We start from the raw sequence: 21,689 nt of genomic DNA, 5'->3' as shown, positions 1-21,689 counted from the left end.
TTGCACTGTTCATTTAAGAAGGCATTCTTATCTCTTCTAGCTATTCTCTGGAATTCTGCATTCAATTGGGCGTATCTTTCTTTTTCTCCCTTGCCTTTTGCTTCCCTCCTTTCCTTAGCTATTTGCAAAGCTTCCTCAGACAGCCATTTTGCTTTCTTGCATTTCTTTTTCTTTGGGATGGTTTTAGTTGCTACCTCTTGTACAACGTTACGAACCTCTGTCCATAGTTCTTCAGGCACTCTATCTATCAGATCCAATTCCTTAAATCTATTTGTCACCTCTACTGTATATTCAACAGGGATATGATTTAATTCATACCTGAGTGGCCTAGTGCTTTTCCCTACTTTCTTCAGTTTAAGCCTAAACTTTGCAATGAGAAGCTCATGGTCTGAGCCAGTCAGCTCCTGGTCTTGTTTTTACTGACTGTATAGAGCTTCTCCATCTTTGGCTGCAGAGCCCATAGTCAATCTGATTTCTGTGTTGACTGTCTGGTGATGTCCATGTGTAAAGCTGTCTCTTGGGTTGTTGGAAAAGAGTGTTTGCTATGACCATCTTATTCTCATGACAAAATTCTATCAGCCTGTGCCCTGCTTCATTTTGTACTCCAAGGCCAAACTTGCCTGTTATTCTGGTTATCTTTTGGCTTCCTACTTTAGCATTCCAATCCCCCATGATGATAAGGACATCATTTTTTTGGTGTTAGTTCTATAAGGTGCTGTAGGGCTTCATAGAACCGGTCAATTTCATCCTCTTCAGCACTGGTGGTTGGGGCATAGACTTGGACTACTGTGATATTGAATGGTTTGCCTTGGATTCTGAGATCATTCTGTCATTTTGAGGGTTGTATCCCAGTATTGCTTTTCCTACTCTTTTATTGACTATGAAGGCTACTCCATTTCTTCTGAGAGATTCTTGCCCGCAGTAGTATATCTGATGGTCATCTGAATTAAATTCACACATTCCTGTCCATTTTAATTCGCTGATACCTAAGATGTCGATGTTCAGTCTTGTCATCTCTTGTTTGACCACGTCCAGCTTTCCTTGATTCATGGATCTTACATTCCAGGTTCCTATGGAGAAAAAATCTTTACAGCATCGGACTTTCCTTTCACCACCAGACACATCCACAGCTGAGCGTCCTTTCGGCTTTGGCCCAGTTGCTTCATTCTTTCTGGCGCTACTAGCACTAGCCCTCTGCTCTTCCCCAGTAGCATATTGGACGCCTTCCGACCTGAGGGGCTCATCTTCCACGGTCATATCGTTTTGCCTTTTGGTACTGTCCATGGGGTTTTCATGGCAAAGATACTGGAGTGGGTTGCCATTTCCTTCTCCAGTGGATCACATTTTGTCAGAACTCTCTGCTATGACCTGTCCATCTTGGGTGGTCCTGCACGGCATAGTTCATAGCGTCATTGAATTACGCAAGCCCCTTCGGCAGTAATCCATGAAGGGGATTTGGAATATATTACCTGCTTTTCTTTAAGGCGGTAATTCCAATAATTGTGAATAAGATTTTGCATCCTGTCTTAAGTAGAACATTTAAACTGTGTGCACATGAGGTGCTAAGTTAAAAACATTGGATAGCAGTTACACATTGTGATTTTATCTCTGTTGCAGGCAATTTTAATTGTGTTTCTTGGCACAAATTTGGTTGTGGAAACCAGGATATATACTTGAAAACAGCCTGATTTTATCAAAAGGCCTGATTTAATCTCAATATCCTGAAATATTAATAGCAATTACTGATAGCAATTTTTCATGTACTAAGTATTTTACTTCCTTTGTGGCAGCAACAGAAGTCTGTATTCTCTTCTGGATAAAAGCCCACAGTTATTCAAATACGGAATAGAACAGAACAGAACAGAACAGAATAGAACAGAGCTGGAAGGGAACTTGGAGGTCTTCTAGTCCAGCTCCCTCCTCAAGCAAGAGAACCTATACCATCTCAGACAGGTGATTGTCCAGTCTCCTTAAAAATCTCCAGTGATGGAGTGCCCACGATTTCTGGAGGGAAGCTGTTCCACTGGTTGACTGTCAGGAAGTTTCTCCTTAATTCCAGGCTGCTTCTCTCTTTGATCAGTTTCCAACCACTGTTTCTCATCCTTCCCTCTGGTGCTCTGGTGAACAAAGTGCCCCCCTCTTCCTTGTGGCAGCCCCTCAGATACTGGAATACTGCTATCATGTCTCCCCTATTTCATCTTTTTTAGACTAGCGGCTAGTCACTAGCCAAACCCAAATCCTGCAACCATTAATATTTTTTTAAAAAAATGTGTACCTTAAATATGCTTGTGCTCGTGTAAGACAGATTGTAATTGGAAAGAATATGCTTTGCCAAAGAAATACATTTTAAAAACCTTGTATTTTAAACACTGCAAAGGCCTTAGGTTTGGGGAATGCAAAATTTTTCACTTATATCACATTAACATACATACATACGTACGTATGTACGTGCGTGCGTGCGTGTATAAGTTTTTACCGGTTGATGCACCTTGGGTTTTTGAACTTGCTAAATTGCAGTTCCATTATTATGATTTCTTTTGCCTTGCAGCTCCAACCTAGGAGCGTTAAGCAGGGCTCAAGTCGCTACTGTGATACATTGTGTACATATTGTGCATTCATATATACATATTGAGAAATGCCATTTCCACTAACTTGTGTATAACCTAGTTATAGGTTATATTAGGGGGATTTGTTTTAAAGTATTATATACATTTTGGTTTCAGAAAAAAAAATCCCCCCCATAAAGATAAGGATTTAATAAAGACAAACAAGAATTTATAAATACATATTTATGTATAAATATTCCTAAGCATAAAATGCATACTGATTTATAAATACATTATAAGTAAAGTAAAATATGTGTCTGATACAAACATAAATAAAATATCAATCAAATATTAGTAACTGGTTTTTAGCGCATGCAAACATTTTTGAGAGGAGATACTTCTGAATTTCCATTACATTCTGGAGAAACACTTTTTCTCTGTTTTACAAGCCAGGCATCTTGCCAATCCTTCACACCAGGTGAGAAAGCTCCAGATCTGATTATTACATCTAAATCATTTTGATTATTCTTTGCATATTTTTTTTGCTCCATATTATTTTTCTGAGACAAGTCCATGTTCTGCTAAATTGCAGGTTCATACAATGAACCCTAATTCATCCTTTTACAAACGAAGTGTAAAACAGCATTATCTTCAAAGGTTGTGCTAGAGACCCAATAAAGGAATACAGGTAGTCCTTGACTTACAACCACAATTGGGACCAGAACTTCTGTTGTTAAGCAAGGCGGTTATTAAGTGAGTCACGCCCAATGTTATGACCTTTTTGCCTCAGTGGTTAGTTGAATCACTGAGTTGTTAAGTGAATCAGGCAGTCCTTAAGTGAATGTGGCTTCCCCCACTGACTTTGCTTGCCAGAGATAGCTAGGGAGCTCACAAATTGCAACCACTGATACTGCCAGTCATAAATATGTGCACATTGCCAAGTGCCCAAATTTTGATCACATGACCATGGGGATGCTGCAACAGTCGTAAAACGTGAGGACCAGTTTATATGTCACTACTTTCAGCACCACTAGAACTTTGAATGGTCACTAAATGAATAGTTGTTAGGTTGAGGACTACCTATACAGTATATTTGGAAATTAAGAACCGCCTTTTCCCCAATCCCACCCATTTTCATGGTCCTGAAATTGCACACATTTCTGCACACAACAATTAACATATCACTTCCTTGATCAGTTTAACAGAGGGTTTTTTAAAAAAATAATAATAATTTTCTGGGAACAAGGAATTTCCTACCTTCTCCTATTGGAAAGATTTTCTTCACTTTCACTTATTACCAAGACTCTGCTGGAACCTCCCTGACTCGCTTCATGCATCACTTCAATCTGGATATTTGTTTTTTGGAAAACACAGGAATACAAAACAAAACAAAACAAAAAAAGTTTGAGATTCAGGGCTCCTTCGTCTGCCTAGAAGACCATTTCTAAATTTCCTACACAAATTGCCATCAATTGGAAGCTCACATCTTTTTTAAAAAAAAAAAAAATGCAAAATTATCCCGATTTTGACTGTCCATTTTGTTTCGACTCTAAAACTGGCCATCTCACAATCACCTTTATGCTACCCAATTCTTACTTGGCTACGAATCTTATATGAAAAACAACTGGAATTTATTTAGGTATAATTAGCTTAGAAGTCCAATGACTCCTGAAAAATTTTCTAATTTTTGGACTTCCGTGTGGCTGCCTGTTCCAATATTTACTCCTCTTCCTCTGTTATTTCCTGGGACCTGGATGCTTTTATCCCAGGAATACCAGAAACTGATGTTACAGTCTACCTAGGATCAGGCACAGATCCTGAAGCTGAAGCTCAAATGCTTTGGCCATCTAATGTGAAGAGAGGACTCCTTGGAGAAGACCCTGATGACGTTGGGAAAAATGGAAGGCAAAAGGAGAAGGGGATGGCGGAGGATGAGATGGTTAGATAGAATCAGTGATGGGTTTGGGCAAACTCCAGGAGACAGTGGAGGACGGGGGGGGGGGGGGGGGCTGGCACGCTGTGGTCCATGGGGTCATGAAGAGTCGGAAAAATCTTAGCGACTGAACAACAGGAGGAATAGGCAACCAAGCCATTTTTGACTGGAGATCGATTTAATTACTATTATTTGGTTACTTTTGCTTGATCTGTTTCCGAAAATTGCACAGAACATAGCTGGTGACTGAAGGTGGGCCCAGCCTTCTGGGTATGTGTGTGTTTTGGAGGGTGGACAGCAGGTATATTAAACTCTGCCATGATTTGACACCTCCGTTTTTCTTCCACCACACCTCCACCAAAACCTTCTGAAACATGGCACCACCAAAAATGGATGCTGTTATGTATGTACAGGTAGTCCTCAATTTACGACTGGCTGTTTAACTACCATTCAAAGTTAGGAAGAACCTCCCGCGCTCTACTTACAACCCTGTTTTGAAGTTCCAAAGGCTACTCCCACCCCACCCCCACAGTCACATGATCGCATTTTGGGCCTTTGGAACTGGCTCACCTTTATGGTCGTTTGCGGCGTCTTGTGGTCACATGACCATTCTTGGCAAAAAACCAAAAAAAAAAAACAAAAACCAAACGCCACTGGGTACAATGGGTTCACTTAACAACCATTGGAAAAAATGTTGTGAAATCTGGCATGGTCATATGGTGACACATTTAATGACTGGCACGTCTTAGGACCACAATTTTGGGCTCAATTATGGCCATAACTTGAGGACTACCTGTATTACTACAATTTTATGTGAACTGTTGGCAAAAAAAACTTGAAAGATGGGGGAGCAAGACCTGTTTCCAGACTTCTTTAAATTGCTATGGTTGAGAAACACCCTGTGCAACCGCAGATACGCTCCACGAAATTTATCTCCTGAAAACTTAATTTGCAAATATTACCACTCTCCTACCTTAATTCCACCTTTAGCTTTCTTTACACTTTTCTTTTTTGACAAGTCTGCATCAGAGATGGATTTCGGAGGGCTAGGAATTTCTACCGATCTTCTATTGGGAGCTGGGGGAGGAAAAAAAGACCAATTAAACAGAACTCTCAAAAGATCAGAAAATGCCCCACTACAAGCACGTCATAAAGATGAGAACTGGCAGGTCACTGAATTAGGCAGCATTTTGAGTTTTGTTATCAGATGTTTGAGATAAAATGTATCTAACTTAACTGTGCTGCTTATACAACAGAATTTTAAAAATCTAGAATTTTTCCCTCTCTCCCCCTCCCCACCTTTCTACTTACCATTAGTTGCATTTATGCAAAGCAAACAATCTATCTAATCTAACTATTTGGTGAGAACCCCACCCATGTAGTTACTTGAGGGTCAAGTGGATAGATAGTCCTGGACTTACAACCATTCATTTAACAATGGTTCGAAGGTACAACGGCTTTCGGATAAAGAAAAAGTGACTTATGGCTTGTCCTTGAAATCTGTTGTGATTCAGGGTCAGCCTGTGGGTTCGGCAGTTGGGTCGGACGACTCAGAGGAGAAGGAGGGGGGTGTTGAAGACCTTGCTGAGGGGGTTGAAGATCTTGCTGATGAGAGCCCTCAGCCAGGCCCCTCCCACTTGGTCACCACGGAGACCCAGCTGTGTGAGCCTGACAGCGTGGATGAAGATGACCCACAGCTGGCCCTGTTCAAGGACGCCCGACGCAGGAGGCAGTCAATTAGGAGTAAACAGAGGAAGGCAATGGGGCTTCTCGGAAGGAGGCAGAGAGAAGCCACGCCCTGAACTCTATATAAGGGGAATGTGTGGGGAGGGCTGGTTTGCTGAAGGCAACCGCTTGGATAGTTCGTGTTTCTTAAAGCTCCTGTTTCTTGGTTCGTGTCTTGTTTATTTTTGTAGCTATAAATTTGGCAGGCGTAATTCCAGCCTCTTGCCCTTTGTAAAGGGGTTGTCCCTGCCTTTTCTGCAGGGCCGGTAGCAGGCTGGTACAGAACAAAATCATAACCAACTTGTGGTTCGTTATATGATCATGATTTGGGTGCTTGACCATCAGTTTGCATTTATAATGGTTGCACCAAAATGCTACACCCCTGAGAGGAGTTAGCAGGCAATTTTAAGGGCGGTCTGATCTAGGAATTGCTTTATTTCATAAATTCCTACTACACCATTTGCTAAAGTACAGCATTGTGGGGTTGGGGGAGAGTCATCCCCTATTCTTACCACTTTGTATAGAGGGACGATTGAAAGCATCTTGTTGTATTATTGTGTGGTTTAATGAAGAGAAGGACTAGGGGTGACATGATAGCAGTGTTCCAATATCTCAGGGGCTGCCACAAAGAAGAGGGAGTCAAGCTATTCTCCAAAGCGCCCAAAGGCAGGAGAAGAAGCAACGGATGGAAACTAATCAAGGAGAGAAGCAACCTAGAACTAAGGAGAAACTTCCTGACACTTAGAACAATTAACCAGTGGAACAACCTGCCTCCAGAAGCTGTGAATGCTCCAACATTGGAAGTTTTTAAGAAGAGACTGGACAGCCATTTGTCTGAAATGGTATAGGGTTTCCTACCTGAGCAGGAGGTTGGACTAGATGACCTCCAAGGTCCCTTCCAACTTTACTATTATGATTATGATTATTATGGTTTGGAGATATTGCTGTTTCAGACAGGAAGGCAGTGCAGAGTGGTGAGGACAGCAGAAAAAAATATTGGAAGTTCACTTCCTTCTATCCAGGACATGGCATATAAGCAATGCTTGACCAGAGTCTGCAATATTGACAGGGAGGCTACACATCTTTTCCATGACGGCAGGCATCAGAATTTCATTTTTTAAATGTGTGTGTGTTCACAGAAAAAAGTGACAATAAACTTATTTTATCTATCTTATCTTATGCTATGCTATGTTATCTTACATTACTTAGGAGGAATTTATATAATTTATAATGCTGGTTAAAAAAGTGGGTGGGACTTTAAACATGACTCTTGATGCCATCTGGACTTTTTTTGATTGCCTGTGGGCTCCCTAGCAGAGAAGCAAACATTTTTTTTTATTTCTAATACCACCTTTCACTTTTGCTCCATCACCAATAAAAAAAGCAATAAAAATTAAATAGCAAAATAGCTCTTCTATTCTCCATTTAATTTTCTTATCTAGAAGCAATCCAAACACACCAGTGCTTTTATTTTATTTTTTTTGTATTTTCTTTACCAGCAGCATCCTTGTACAGGTCGTCCTCAACTTACCACCGTTCATTTAGTGACTGTTAGAAGTTACAACGGAACTGAAAAAAAGGGATTTATGACCATTTCCCACAGTGCAGCATTCCCCATGGTCACAGGATCAAAATTCAGATGGTTGGCAACTGACTCATATTTATGACGGTTGCAGTGTCGCAGGGTGACGTGATCATCTTTTGCAACATCCTGACAAGCAAAATCAATGGGGAAGCCAGATTCACTTAACAACCATGTGGTGGTGCGGTGGTTAGAATGCAGTACTGCAAGCTAATTCTGCTGACTGCTGGCTGCCAGCAGTTCGACAGTTTGATTCTGACCAGCTCAGGGTTGACTCAGCCTTCCATCCTTCCGAGGTTGGTAAAATGAGGACCCAGATTGTTGGGGGCAAGTATGCTGACTCTGTAAACCGCATAGAGAGGGCTGTAAAGCACTGTGAAGCGGTATACAAGTCTAAGTGCTACTGCTATCACTATTAACAACTGCAGTGAATCACTTAACAACTGTGGCAAGGCAGGTCGTAAAATGGTGCAAAACTCGCAACCATTGTCTTGCTTAGCAACAGAAATTTTGGGTTCAATTGTGGTCGTAAGCCGAGGACTACCTGTATTCAGTTACAAATAGCTCATGTATGAATTCCCTTCTCTTCCTGCATTTCCCATCTTTTCTTGCTGTCCCCTTAAATGGCATTTTACTATCTCAAGTAATGTCCAGGCTTGGGCAAGGAAATAAAGATCTTATTAATCAGCAGTGAGAATTTAAAAAGACCTAACTGTGCTATTTTTCAATATCTTTGCCTAAGCTGCAATCAGACAGTCAGACAATGGAGTCCAATCTCTTGCTTTTTGGAAAAAAAATCCAATTTAAGGACCCCAGGGGAGTGGTTAGTTAGCCCTTGCTGAACCCTTCAATAAAGAGGAGGCCACAACTTGCTTTAAGTTCTACCATAAAATTGTCCCATTGTCCCAAGAGTTGTAAGGTCACCAGTAGTTGAAGAACTATGACACACACATTCAGAAAGACCTGTTGGACTAGCCTGAGAATAAATAAATATTCAGGTGATGAAAAAAACTGTTAAACTGGGTGGTGTTGCTGGGAACCAGCATAGTTCTTTGCTAGCTAAAGTAAACCAATAAAGGATATTGGCAGGTAACACCTGGACAAGAAAACCATCTCTCTAAACGTGGGGTTCCAGAGTCACTCCACTCCTCACTATCTCCCAAACCTTACCTAACGAGGCAGGACGGACAGTTTTAGGTGAAGCTCGCTTGGGCGAGGATTCGGGATGAGGGGCAACGGGTTGCACTGGCCGGGTCTGTTTTGCTGCCAACTTCTTCAGGCTGACTTGTCTCTTCTCAAACATTTCTTGCACATCTTCGAGTTTCTGTAGTACTCTTTGGGCATTGTTCTGCAGGAGAGAGAAAAAAAATAAACAAATTGGGGGTTATGTAAGAAACCAATGCAACGCTTCTACTCAAAAGCATCTTTTCGGCAGCTGACGCTTGACCTTGGCATGGACCTTGGCCACTAAGACCTGTGGACTTCAAAAACCCAGAACTCTACAATCTTGGGAGTTGAAGTCCAGCAGTCTTAAAAGTTGCCCGGGTTGGACACCTCTGGCATTGACTATCAATGGACTTTACTGCCTTGGGATTTGAAGGCAAACAGGCTTTCCAATACCCTTGGGTGAACATTCGTCAAACGCTGGCTGCCCACTTAGGTCCTTACCTTTATTTCTGGGGTGAGAATCATGTCAAACTGGTTGTAGAATTCCTTCGCATTCAGCATTTGGTGGTCTTTGAGAGTTTCCAGGAACTTCTCGATCTCACAGAGTGCCGTTTCAGCTCCCTCTTGTGTCTGGCATTTGTCTACGGCTTGGGAAGCTAAGAGGTAGACTCCAGATTCAACCCAGTGGCTAGCCTTGAAAAAGAGGAGAGGAATATGCTCTTAGAACCTCAGACAATACATCTGCTCAGGTATCAATCACCGGATCCTCGGGGTGCGAGCAGAGTCATTTCAGGGGAGCAGAAGAATAAAGAGTTGGCGCCATTAATATATTTAATGTACGCGTTACCATCGATCTGTGAAAGTAGGCATTTTATAGAATGCCTAAGAAATCTATAAGGTAAAGGTAAAGGTTCCCCCGCACATGCGTGCTAGTCGTTTCCGACTCTAGGGGCCGGTGCTCATCTCCGTTTCAAAGCCGAAGAGCCAGCGCTTGTCCGAGGACGTCTCCGTGGTCATGTGGCCGGCATGACTAAACGCCAAAGGTGCACGGAACGCTGTTACCTTCCCACCGTAGTGGTCCCTATTTTTCTACTTGCATTTTTACGTGCTTTCGAACTGCTAGGTTGGCAGAAGCTAGGACTAGTAACAGGCGCTCACTCTGTTACGCGGCACTCGGGATTCGACCCGCCAAACTGCTGACCTTCTGATCGACAAGCTCAGCGTCCTAACCCACTGAGCCACCACGTCCCTTAAGAAATCTATAGAATGCCAAAAATGGAACAGCAAAGTATGAAACCCTTACGATTGCACACATTCTATCTAGGCAATGCCAAAAGGGAAGCCAGCAAAGTATAAAATATGCCTGCTAAAATGCCATTCTAGCCTTCCCTGCTGTTAACAGGTAAGTCAATAACTGGACTTTTTTTCTTGTTTTTTCCCCCAGTAGGAAAATCCTGTACTTTATTTTGCATTTCTTCTTTCATTTTCATACACGTCTTTTCAATAAAGGGTTAAGGTTAGAGTTAAGATTAGGGTTAGGGTTATGATTAGGGTTAGGGTTAAGATTAGAGTTAAGATTGGGGTTAGGGTTAAATTTAGGTTTAAGATTAAGGTTAGGGTTAGTAGGGTTAAGATTAGGGTTAGAATTAGGGTTAGGGATAAGATTAGGGTTACAATTAGTGTTAGCATTAGAGTAACCCTAACCCTAACTTTTTTCATGACTCTCTAAGTCATACTTTGCCTAAAAATGTTACACATTCTATAGATTTCTTAGGCATTCTACACAATATCAGCTTTTCACACATTGCCAGTAACACATACACCAACCCAGGCCAAGGTGTCTGAACTTTTATGTAGCACAAGAGGCAGAGGAGTCAACGGAAAAAGGATCGCAAAAGTTATAATGGTGGCTATAACCATTTCATCAAAGCCCCATCCTTTTCATGCATGTCGTAACTTGGAAAGATCACCATACAAATAATGGTTCATCAAATTCACCAGACTTTTCTCAGCCTGTGTCCCTGTCCCTTCTCTTTGCTTTAGGTTTCAGATTAAATTCAGTTCTGATGTTGAGTTCTGTTTGTAGAGTAACAGGTAGTCCTGGACTTACAAGCATTCATTTGGTGACCCTTTGCAGTTACAACAGTACTGAAGTGGCTTACATCCAGTCCTTGCACTTAAAACCCGTCATATGAACCGTCATATGAGCAGTGTTGAGGTGCTTGGCAACTGGCAGGTATGCATGACAGTTTCAGGGTCCAGGGTCATGTGATCACCATTTGTCACCTTCCCAGCTGTCTTTTGGCAGGAAAGTCAATGCAAAGCCAGCAGGAAGCCACAAGGCATGGTCACGTGATGTCTCACTTAATGATTGCGAGTGATTTGCTGGCAAAAAAAGGTTGTAAAATCAGGATGTCTTACTTAACAACTGCACCACTTAATGACAAATCTTCCGGTCACTATTGTGGTCGTAAGCCGAGGACTATCTGTATATCTAAGTAAAGAAAGGTAGCCTTTGCTCTGTGATGCTTCAACCAATTTTCTTCTTCCTGGCATTTTTGATTTAACAGCAATTGCAGCAATTTGCTTAACAACCATGGCAAAAAATAGGTCCTAAAACTGGATGTGACTGACCTAACAACTGTCTCGCTTAAGAATGGCAATACTAGTCCTCAGTGCTTTTTTTGTAAAAGAAAAAGGTGCCGGAACTCACACATGTCATACAAGCCACCTTGCCTACCCTACAAGGTTCCATCCAAAAAAGGTGCCGGAACTCCGTTCTGAGCTTTCTATGAGAAAAAAAGCCCTGCTAGTCCCAATTATGGTCACAAGGTGAGGACTCCCTGTGTAGCAGAATATGCCCATGGCCTTCTATATAGATTTTGGCCTTCTGCTGTGCAAAATATAATATTCCATACCCAAACAAGGCAGTCTATATGTTCAGAGGTCAGAACACTTTCAAAACACTTGAAATGGTGGATTACTCAGAATGATGGAGTGTTTGGCACATGCTTCCAAGACTTTGTAGCAGGAAACAGATCCAGTAATATAGAAAATTTTCATCATCCAGGTTTCACTAACTCATGAAATTAACTGCCACAAGGTCCATGTTCTTAACAGACCCTGCTAGCCCTATTTTAACCTAGCATCTATACTTTTAACCTAGCTTGTGTGATTAATTTATGGTTCAATATCTTATGCTTCCCCATATATGATTATCTTATGCTTACCTATGTTGAGTAAACCATGGTTTAATTAACTACGGATGCAGTGTTGGGCAAATGTAATTTATGCAGTGCTAAACTGTTTGAACTCACGTATCAAATATCACGTAACTTCACCTTCAGTCAAGTTAACACGTGTAAACTCAGTTACTTGTCTCAACTCATCTGAGAGTAAATACAGTTAACAAGTGGTTCTTTGTGCATTTGTGCAATATGCTCACTAATTTTGTTGAAACTATTTTTGTAGCAAACGCTGAGGGGAAAAAAAACATTTAAAGGCTGAAGGAGTTTCTAATCCACTCAGAGAGAAAAAAATCTTTCATCAGACACACATTTGCAACGGCCTGGATAATCTGAAAAAATTGTCAAAGCAAGTAAAATCAGTGTGGTTACAGAATTGAGTTTCCTGATGCCAAGATCTGAAGCTTTTGCTGGAAAATTCCATTTTTTAAGTAACTGATAAGTTACAGGTTAATCCTTGACTTACAACCACTCATTTAGTGCCATTCAATAGTGATTTATGATTGCTTTCATACTTGTGACAGTTGATGTATCCTCATGGTCACATGATCAAACCTCAGTCACTTGGAAACTAGCATGTACGTATGATGGCTGCCCTGCCCTGGGATCACGTGATCACCATTTGCAACCTTCCCAGATGGCTTATGACGAGCCAAGTCAATGGGAGAAACCAGATTCACCTTAACAACCACGATTCACTTAACAATTGCCATGATTCGCTTAACAACTATGGCCAAAAAAGGTCACCAAATGGGTCATGATTCTCTTAACAACTGTCTTGCTTAGCAACAAAAATACTGGGCTCAGTTGTCATAAGTTGAGGACTACCTATGTATCGTTCTGTTAATTGTTAATACTCTTGAGCAATTACGTGTTTATGACCGTTATTCACAGTTTCCCAGCCTCTTACCTTATCTAGCTGTCTGTGTAATTCAAGGGATTTCCCCAAGATATTGTATTTTTTCTTGGTTTCATTGGCAAAATCATCACAGATCCGCCTGAGTTCAACACACTTTGGTCTAATGGAATCAATTGCATAATGGTCATTTTGGATCAGCTGGTCTCCGTGGGCAGCCAAGGACTGGGCTCTTTCCAAAGGTTCCTGTAAACGAAAGAAGGGACACAGAAAACACAAAAGGGTTAAGAAAATAACCCATAATTTAATTGAAGTTTCAGCCACCAGGAATGGGCAACTATAGCTGTCAAACCTACAAAACTACTTTGGTTACAGCCATCTTTCTTCGTTTTTCGGCTTGCCACAGCTATGGGGGGAAGGAAAGTACTTTCTTATAGTTCAGTCATTACAATAACATTCTTGTGGGAACCAAGGTCAAATTGCTCAAGTGTTTGGTGGGCTAGAACTACTGTTAGAGAGCCCGCCAAAGGTGTTAATTGGAGAATGTGATTTATTACATATTTAGTGGGTGGGAAGTTTAACTTTTACTTTGTGACCTTTTTTGGGGGGGGACTTCCAGTCTTGGTTTCACTTCTGTTTGTGCTGATATTATATAGTCATTAAAATTGTTCTTTGAGGAAAACAATTGCCTCAGAGTTCTTATTTCTTCTGGTCTCATCTATTGGAACCATGACATTGACCCCTTTACGACCTGTGGACCTGTGGACTTCAACCCCCAGAATTCAGCCATGTCATAATCATGTGATGTCTTGCTTAATGACGGTGTTGCTGGTCCCAATTATGGTTGTTAACCAATAATAAACTATGTTTCAAATGCCAATGGTTTACCTGTCCTCTTTCTTCTAACTGTCCTTGTTCCTTCAGGATATGCTCCACACGAGAGACGCTGTCTCCAATATCTGTGAAAGCTTCTTGCACTTCCATCAAATTGTCCAGTGTTAATTTGACCTACGAGGGAAATGGGCATACAAAGATGAAGCAAATTTGCTACAGTTTCTTGGTTGTTAGAGTGCAGTAATCAAGGCAAATCACAGACAATGAAAGGAACAGAATTATTCTTCTACGAGACAGGCAGACAGACAGCAGATAGACCAATAATGCATACTTTCAATCCACAAGTAGAATATAATAAAAGAGCTCCTCATAATTCAGTTATCGTTGCCTGCTGGATGAAAATGCAATTCGGAGATGGCAGCTTGGAAAACGCCACAACAGTCATGGATTATACATACAAACAGCACTTACCAACCATTTATTCAATCAGTGACCATTTAAACATATGACAGCACTTATGACAAGGATGTTGAGGCTGCAGCCACTGCAGTGTCCTTGTGGGCACGTGATTGTGATTCAGGTGCTTGGCAACTGGTGCACATTTACAACAATCACACGGTTGCCTGGTCATCATCTGTGACAATTTGTGACAGTCACAGCTAGCTTCCAACAAAATCAATGAAGGAAGTTGCAAATCACAGTCCTATGACATAAAACTTAAGGACTTGTAGTGATTCATTTAAAGTTGACAGACAGAACTGACAGCTTAAGTTGGTGTGGACCTGTAACATCATGTTTAAGGACCACACTGATTGGCATCAGTCCTTATTCTGGTTGGTAAGTGAGGACTACGTGTACTAGGCTACTCAATGGTTGCCACAGAAGTATCAACTAAATCACTGCTTATTCATCAGACTTTCAAGGCATCCATGAATTATTTTTACATATCCACAAAACTGTCCCATGATTCTTTAGCTATGTGTTCTTGGTTGTGCAACTCAAATAAGTATATATTTTACAAAATGAGTTGGGCCTATCTTAAGGACCAGAAACACAACTACAGAGAACAAAGGGTAATAGATCAGGAAACTATAATGACCATCTTCAAATATTCAAAGAATTGTCTCATAGAAGATAATCCTAAATTGTCCTTGTTCGGTTCTCCTCTCCAAGGGGTTAACATCAGGTCTGGGACTTGGCAGCAATTTCTATTTCAAACACAATAGATGGGAATTTATTTATTTATTTAAATTTATTTGCTGCCCACCTTGTTTCAGACAACTGAGCAGCTTGAAGTATAATATCCATTAAAAACATTGAATATAAAATGACAGAACACTAGAATAGAATAGAATAGATTAGAATAGAATAGAATAGAATAGAATAGAATAGAATAGAATAGAATAGAATAGAATAGAATAGAATAGAATAGAATAGAATAGAATAGAATAGAAAATATGGAATGGAATAGAATAGAATATATGGAATAGGATAGGATAGGATAGGATAGGATAGGATAGGATAGGATAGGATAGGATAGGATAGGAGAAATAAATATTTTTTCCCCTACAATCGCTGTTCAGATCACAGCTGGATTAGAAGAAAAAAGCATCCAAGAATCAATGACAGTGACCCAGGTATAAGTTGAATATCTGCTTCTTACAGAATATCCTTTCTTATAGATTTGGTTTTGGATGGGAATAATACCTGTAAGGAACAAAATTGACCTGTCAAATTTCCAAGGAGGGAAGCAGAGGAGGGGAAACAAATTTAATGGTTAAGAGACGTGAAAAACAATACCTCTCGGAAATTCTGTTCAAAATGACGGAGCTGCAAACACTGCTCTAATTTTAGGTGATGCTTGGACCAAAACTGATCAAAAGCTCTTTCTGTCTCATCCAACTGGGCAAGCAACCTGCCAAAAGAAATGACATTTGATTCAGAAACATGATTTCTTCCCTCGGATTTCAAGGTACTGAAACAAGCCTAGATCAACCCGTATTTTTCTCCGCGGAGACTGGACAGTTGCAAAGCAACATTTAAAGCTCTTTAGTTCTTCATTAACAACCCAGGTTTGTTCCTGCAACTCTGAGAAATAAAGCAAGCAAGAAAAAAATGGGGGGGGATGCAAAAAGCTACAAAGAAGCTGTACTTTGGCTTGGAAGCACTTTACAAATTTTACTCAGCGTAAAAAAAGTAATACAGCTTGCCATGTAAGGATTCTACTAGTTAAGAAGTTCAAAGAGAAGCTTCGAACCAAGAATCGATGTGGTGTACTGGTTAAGGTGCTGGATTACAGATGGTAGAAGGTGTCTAATTTTGGCAACTTTAAAACTTGGGGACTATAATTCCCAGAATTCCCCAGCCAAAGAAAGTGAAGAGGGAGGGTGGGAAATGTTTCAGGAAGGCACCTCCTTAGTTTTCCAGAGGGTAAAAGGAAAGGATAAGGAAAAAAAACTTTCAATCTTGCAAGATTCTGTTAATCCAACTTTACAGTAAAGTTAGAAGTAGCATTTCTAGTTATATTTCTTGTCTGGGCTACCTTGCATCATCTAGACCACATCCAATAGATGATCAATCTTTTGCATCTCATGAAGCATCATTTTTTTCCCTGATCTCAAAAAAAAATAGTAATATACAAAATCCTCCTGGCATTTGGGGGATAGGTATTCTCTTCTCCCATTTTGACATTAGTTACACTTCTTGGCTGTTCTTATCACATGCCTTTTTAAAACTTTGCAAACACTTTTCTGAGGCCTAGATACTAACAAAGCCACGGTTGTGTACAGACAAAATGATTATGTGGGAATGAGAGAAGACTAAAATTTATCACAATTAGTTTAGGTGGCAATCCCAGGCATGCAAAACCAGAACTGGTGTTCAAATCCACAACCTAACTTTGGTTTATCTTGCTGCTCTTGGGTTGCTATTGAAGTTAGGAGAACAGTTCCTCGTTGACCTTCGCAGAACTGATTTACAACCCAATCTAGCATCATGAAACATCAAACCAAGATGTCCCAGATTAGGCTCTTAGATTAGAAGGCTACGTTAGGTTAGTTGATAGTTCAGTGTGTCATGGGAACCCACTGAATTACAGAATAACAGAGTTGAAAGGGACCTTGGAGGTCTTCTAGCCCAACCCCCTGCTCAAGCAGGAGACCCTATGCCAGGGGTGTCAAACTCAATTTCATTGAGGGCCGCATCAGCATTGTGGTTGCCCTCAAGGGGCCGGGTGGGTATGGCCAGGGTGGGTGTGGCCTACTGGGTGGGCGTGGCTAGAGTGTGTATGGCCTACTGGGTGGGTGTGGCCAGCTCTGCATCGTTCGCATCAAGGGTGCCTATGGGGGCCTGGGCAGGAGTGGGACAGATCTGAGGGTCTCTGGCAGGAGGAGGGTCTCTGGGCCAGGGCCAAGGCAGTGGGGGCCATTCCCTCACTGTTTCCAGGATGGCTTCGCGGGCCACATGAAACCACTTCACGGGCCGGATCTGGCCCCCGGGCCTTGTGTTTGACATGTCTGCCCTATGCCATTCAGGATAAATGGCTGTCCAATCTCTTCTTAAAGTTGCACCCACAACTTCTGGAGGCAAGTCGTTCCACGGGTTAATTGTTCTAACTGGCAGGAAATTTCTCCTTAGTTCTTCTCTCCTCGATTAGTTTCCATCTGTTAGTTCTTCTCCTGCCCTCAAGTGCTTTATAAAGAATAGGTGAACCATCTCTCTAACAGCCCCTCAAATATTAGAAGATTTTCCTGCTATCAGGTCACCTCTAGTCCTTCTCTCTGTTAGATGGAAATTTGTTAACACTGATCTGAGTTTGCACAGTCAAAGCAAAATATTTGAAGGATGATGAATAAAGCTTGGCTGAAAATCTATCTTCTCCCCACTTGATAGGTCTGAAATCTCTTCCTCCTCCCTACTGACCAATAAGAAAAGGGGTAACTTTAAACTCCCATGTTGCAAGGATCAAAATCTGGAAACCCCCATTAAGGGAAGTAAGGGCAGTCTTTGACTTGCAGCCATTCGTTTGTGACCATTTGACGCTATAATGGTGTTGAAAAAAGTGACCCAGGACCAATTTTTCATACTTATGACTACTGCAGCGTCCCCTGTGGTCACGTGATCAAAATTTAGGTGCTTGGCAACTGGCATGTATTTATGACAGTTGCAGTGTTCCAGGATCATGTGATCGCCATCTGTAACCTTCCCAGCTGGCTACTGACAAGCAAAAGTCAACGGGGGAAGCCAAATTCACAGAACGACTACAGGATTCACTTAACAACAACAATGGTTCGCTTAACAAATATGGCGGAAAAGGTTACAAAAGGGGGTGCAACTACCTTTACTTAGCAATGGAAATTTTGGGCTAAGGGAGACACAGATTTTTGGGACTGGCGATGCTGTATCTGTCTTTTATTAAAATAGCTCAAAATGGCTCAAACCTTGGCCATCCGCCGAAAAGATAACGCAAAGCAGACTTATATAAATACAATTCATTACTCATTTTGAGATTACAGGCACATTCACAGTTTGGCAGAATAGAGACCTGATGTCTCTCCAAATGCAGTTAAGTCCTTGACTTGCACCCAACCCCGCCATCGATTCTGTAAGTACCGCACACGACACACACACCCCGGGGCAATTGAAGAAAATAGGATGATGAAGGACTGCAAACTAACACGTTACACGTCTCCATCGATTAACCATTATTTCCCTGAATGACAAGCAAGCCGGTGGTCAAGTAAGTGAGGGTGACGATTTATTTACACGTGAGACAGGGAGAGACGATTTCTTTATTCCGCCAGCGAGCTCAGCGCCTGGCAAGCTTCGGCGAGTCAAGAGCGCGGCTCTGGGAAGCGCACTGGCCTTTTCTGCCTGGGTTTTATGAGGGACGAAGTGAGTTGGGCTGGAAAGCTGCAAAACGACCCCGCTTCTCCGTTCCGCCTGGCCCTGGGAGGATAAGGACAAATTAGCAGCAGCGCCCGTTAGCAGCAGCGCCAGGAGCGTCCGCCGGGGCAAACGAGGGGAAGGGCGGCTCCCCCAGCCTCGCAGATCCTCGGGAGCGGCAAGGATCGGGTTTCTGCTCGGAGGGAGGGGGAGCGCAGCTCGCACGGTCCGGCTTCGTCCTCTGGCCTGGCCCAAACGCCGCCTCTCTCACCCCCTGCGCCGGGTCCAGGGGCCAGGCTGGGCACGCGAGGCATTGTTCCCCTCCCGCAGGGCAGCCGCGGAGCAGACAAAGAAGGGAGGGACGTGCTCCCTCCTTCTGCCCCCTCCGGAAAAGCGGGCGGAGGGCGGGCTTGCTGGCCGGGCTTCCTTGGGATGCTGGCTCCTGAACAAAGGGCAGGAGCCGCCCAAGGTGGGCTGCAGCAACTCGCTTCTCTGCCCCCCCTCCAGGCAAGCGGGGCTTCGTCCCCCGCCTCTTCGGACCTGCCCGCGGCGCTCCAACCCTCCCACTTTTAAAAGCCGCTGTTCTTAGGACCAAAGCCCCCGTCGCCCCCTCCCCCCTGCGCGCGCCGGCCTGGCCCCGTTTGATGAACGCGGCAGGTCTCCGGACGGGACGGCGCGCACCTCTACAAAGGGGAGACCCGTCGCCACGCAGGTGCCTCCCATTTTGCGCATGCGCAAAATGCTGTTTGCGCATGCGCGTGAGTGGACGCACGCATGTGCACTTTTTGCGGCTCCCACTTTTTTGTTTGTGCAACGGAACCGGTTCTGAGTGGCTCCTTTCCTTTTTTCGGTTGCCGACCCCTGCTCTGAGCACATAGTATTAAAGCACAATTCCCTCTTCCAGTTAACAATCATAAATCACATTCCCCAATTAGTTTCGAGCTCTCCAGCCTGCCAATTCTTTATCATCTCTTATTTCAATAACCTTGGTTCTCACACTAGGTTCAGTATTATTATGTCTAGCTAGATTCTCATGCACATTCCCCCCTCCTCCCCAGCATCATCTAACTAAAAGCAAAAAGAAAAAAAAAGAAAATGGCTGCATCTCCATCTGTTGTCAATGCAAAAACATCTGATGTTAGCAGCGTTGACACGCAGTAACCCAGTTTTTAAGTGAATCTGGCTTCCTCATTGCATTTGCTGGTTGGGAAGTTGCAAGAGGTGATCACATGACCCCAGGATGCTCCAACTATCATAAACGTGAATCAGTTGCCAAGCAATTGAATTTTGATGATGTGACCACGGGGATGCTGCAATGGTCATAAAGTATGACAAACGGTCCCAAGTCACTTTTTTTCAGTGCCGTTCTCACTTCAAACGGTCATTAAATGAATTGTTTTGAGGACTACCTGTACAGTGAACTACAAAACTGGTGAGTTCAGTCTTGAGGTCTTTACCTTTCCACCGTTGCCACGTTTTCTAGTTCATCAGGACTGAGTCTGCTGCTGGCACTTCGTGAGACAGGCTCTCGGATACAGGTCAGTAGCATGGCCCCCTGCTTCACAGCTAGCTTCAGCTCATCCTGTAGGACATTGGGACACAAGGAGGGGGAAAAAAGGTTCTCATTTAATTCTAAAGTCCTGCAACATCTGCCATGCATTGCTAAAATTGAACCCCAAGGATCCTAGGTTTTGTCATGTTTGAAGTGAAGACCAACTGAGCAGTTGAATCTGTCCATTGGATGCATTTATAGGTTTCATATTACTTCTGCCAACAAGGCGTCTAATTTTTTTTCTCTTTAAATTATTTTGTCCAATTTCATTTTCAGCTAATTTCAATTTCCGCTCCACGACTACCCACCTCCGAGACTTGCCAATAACAGTAACCAAGATGAATTCAATGCTACCACCACCATTTCTTGGAAGTGCTGGCTAAATGCGGGGGCTGCTCATTATTCTCTACTGCAGGGGTCTTCAAACTTGGCCCTTTTATGACTTATGGACTTCAACTCCCAGAATTCCTCAGCCAGGCACGCTGGTTGAGGAATTCTGGGAGTTGAAGTCCACAAGACATAAAAGGGCCAAGTTTGAAGACCCCTGCTCTACTGCTTTGCTCCAACTTCCTGCCTTCAGACTTGCAAGTTTCTCCTAATGTAGCTGTCATGGTTCTGACTAATGAAACACTTCAAAGAACCTTCAGGCATTGTTTATTCTAAAAAGTCTATAATAAAGAGAACAAAGCGTCGGCACGGCATGTTGATATGCCAAAATCTGAATTCCACTCCTTTCAGCACCTAATATTTGGCACAGTTCCCTCCTCCAGTTAGCAGTCTTTAATCACATTCTCCAATCAGTTTGAAGGGCAAAGCTTCCTTTCTGTTCTATTATGTGCCATTTCTTATCTTATTAAAAACAACCGGGGTAACATTCTCCTCCCCCCAGCTTCATCTAATTCTGAGAGCAAAACAATTTAAAGGAAAAGGCCGCCTCTTTTATTGTCAAAGCAAAACCATCCAATGTTTGCAGCGCTGACAGTAGCCTTGCAATAAAGCAGAATTTGTTTGCTCCTGGGGAGGAAAGCCATGGCAAATCTAGACAGCACACTAAAAAGCAGAGACATCACCCTCCCAACAAAGGTGCGTATAGTCAAGGCTATGCTCTTCCCAGTTGCAATGTATGGCAGTGAAAGTTGGACCATAAGAAAGGCTGAGCACCAAAGAATTGAGGCCTTTGAGCTATGGTGCTGGAGAAGACTCCTGCGAGTCCCTTGGACTGCAAGGCAATCAAACCGGTCAGTCCTAGAGGAGATCAACCCTGACTGCTCTTTAGAAGGCCAGATCCTGACCTGAAACTCAAATACTTTGGCCACCTAATGAGAAGGACTCACTGGAGAAGAGCCTAATGCTGGAAAAGGTTGA

General features: G+C 42.6%; 2 protein-coding genes across 2 annotated transcripts in view; one reads left to right on the top strand and one right to left on the bottom strand.

Annotated features, from left to right (window-relative positions):
- MCF2L2 (MCF.2 cell line derived transforming sequence-like 2) overlaps positions 1-21,689 on the bottom strand; it is a gene marked incomplete at its 5' end in the record, with an annotated part of 216,523 nt that overhangs the window by 114,152 nt on the left and 80,682 nt on the right. The window contains 8 exons of the mRNA XM_083363877.1: positions 3,804-3,892; positions 5,453-5,556; positions 8,957-9,134; positions 9,455-9,646; positions 13,109-13,300; positions 13,943-14,062; positions 15,689-15,803; positions 20,230-20,354. Of these exons, the coding sequence (XP_083220003.1) occupies positions 3,804-3,892; positions 5,453-5,556; positions 8,957-9,134; positions 9,455-9,646; positions 13,109-13,300; positions 13,943-14,062; positions 15,689-15,803; positions 20,230-20,354 (1,115 nt within the window). The remainder of the gene's footprint in view (positions 1-3,803; positions 3,893-5,452; positions 5,557-8,956; positions 9,135-9,454; positions 9,647-13,108; positions 13,301-13,942; positions 14,063-15,688; positions 15,804-20,229; positions 20,355-21,689) is intronic.
- Positions 1-21,689, top strand: part of ATP11B (ATPase phospholipid transporting 11B (putative)) — a 412,741-nt gene that overhangs the window by 315,305 nt on the left and 75,747 nt on the right. The gene's annotated exons all lie outside the window — the stretch shown is intronic.

The sequence above is a fragment of the Vipera ursinii genome (genome assembly GCF_947247035.1).
Source record: "Vipera ursinii genome assembly, chromosome: 5".
NCBI lineage: Eukaryota > Metazoa > Chordata > Lepidosauria > Squamata > Viperidae > Vipera > Vipera ursinii.
The sequence above is the reverse complement of the archived record's forward strand: the minus strand, read 5'-3'. Positions and strand labels throughout refer to the sequence as shown.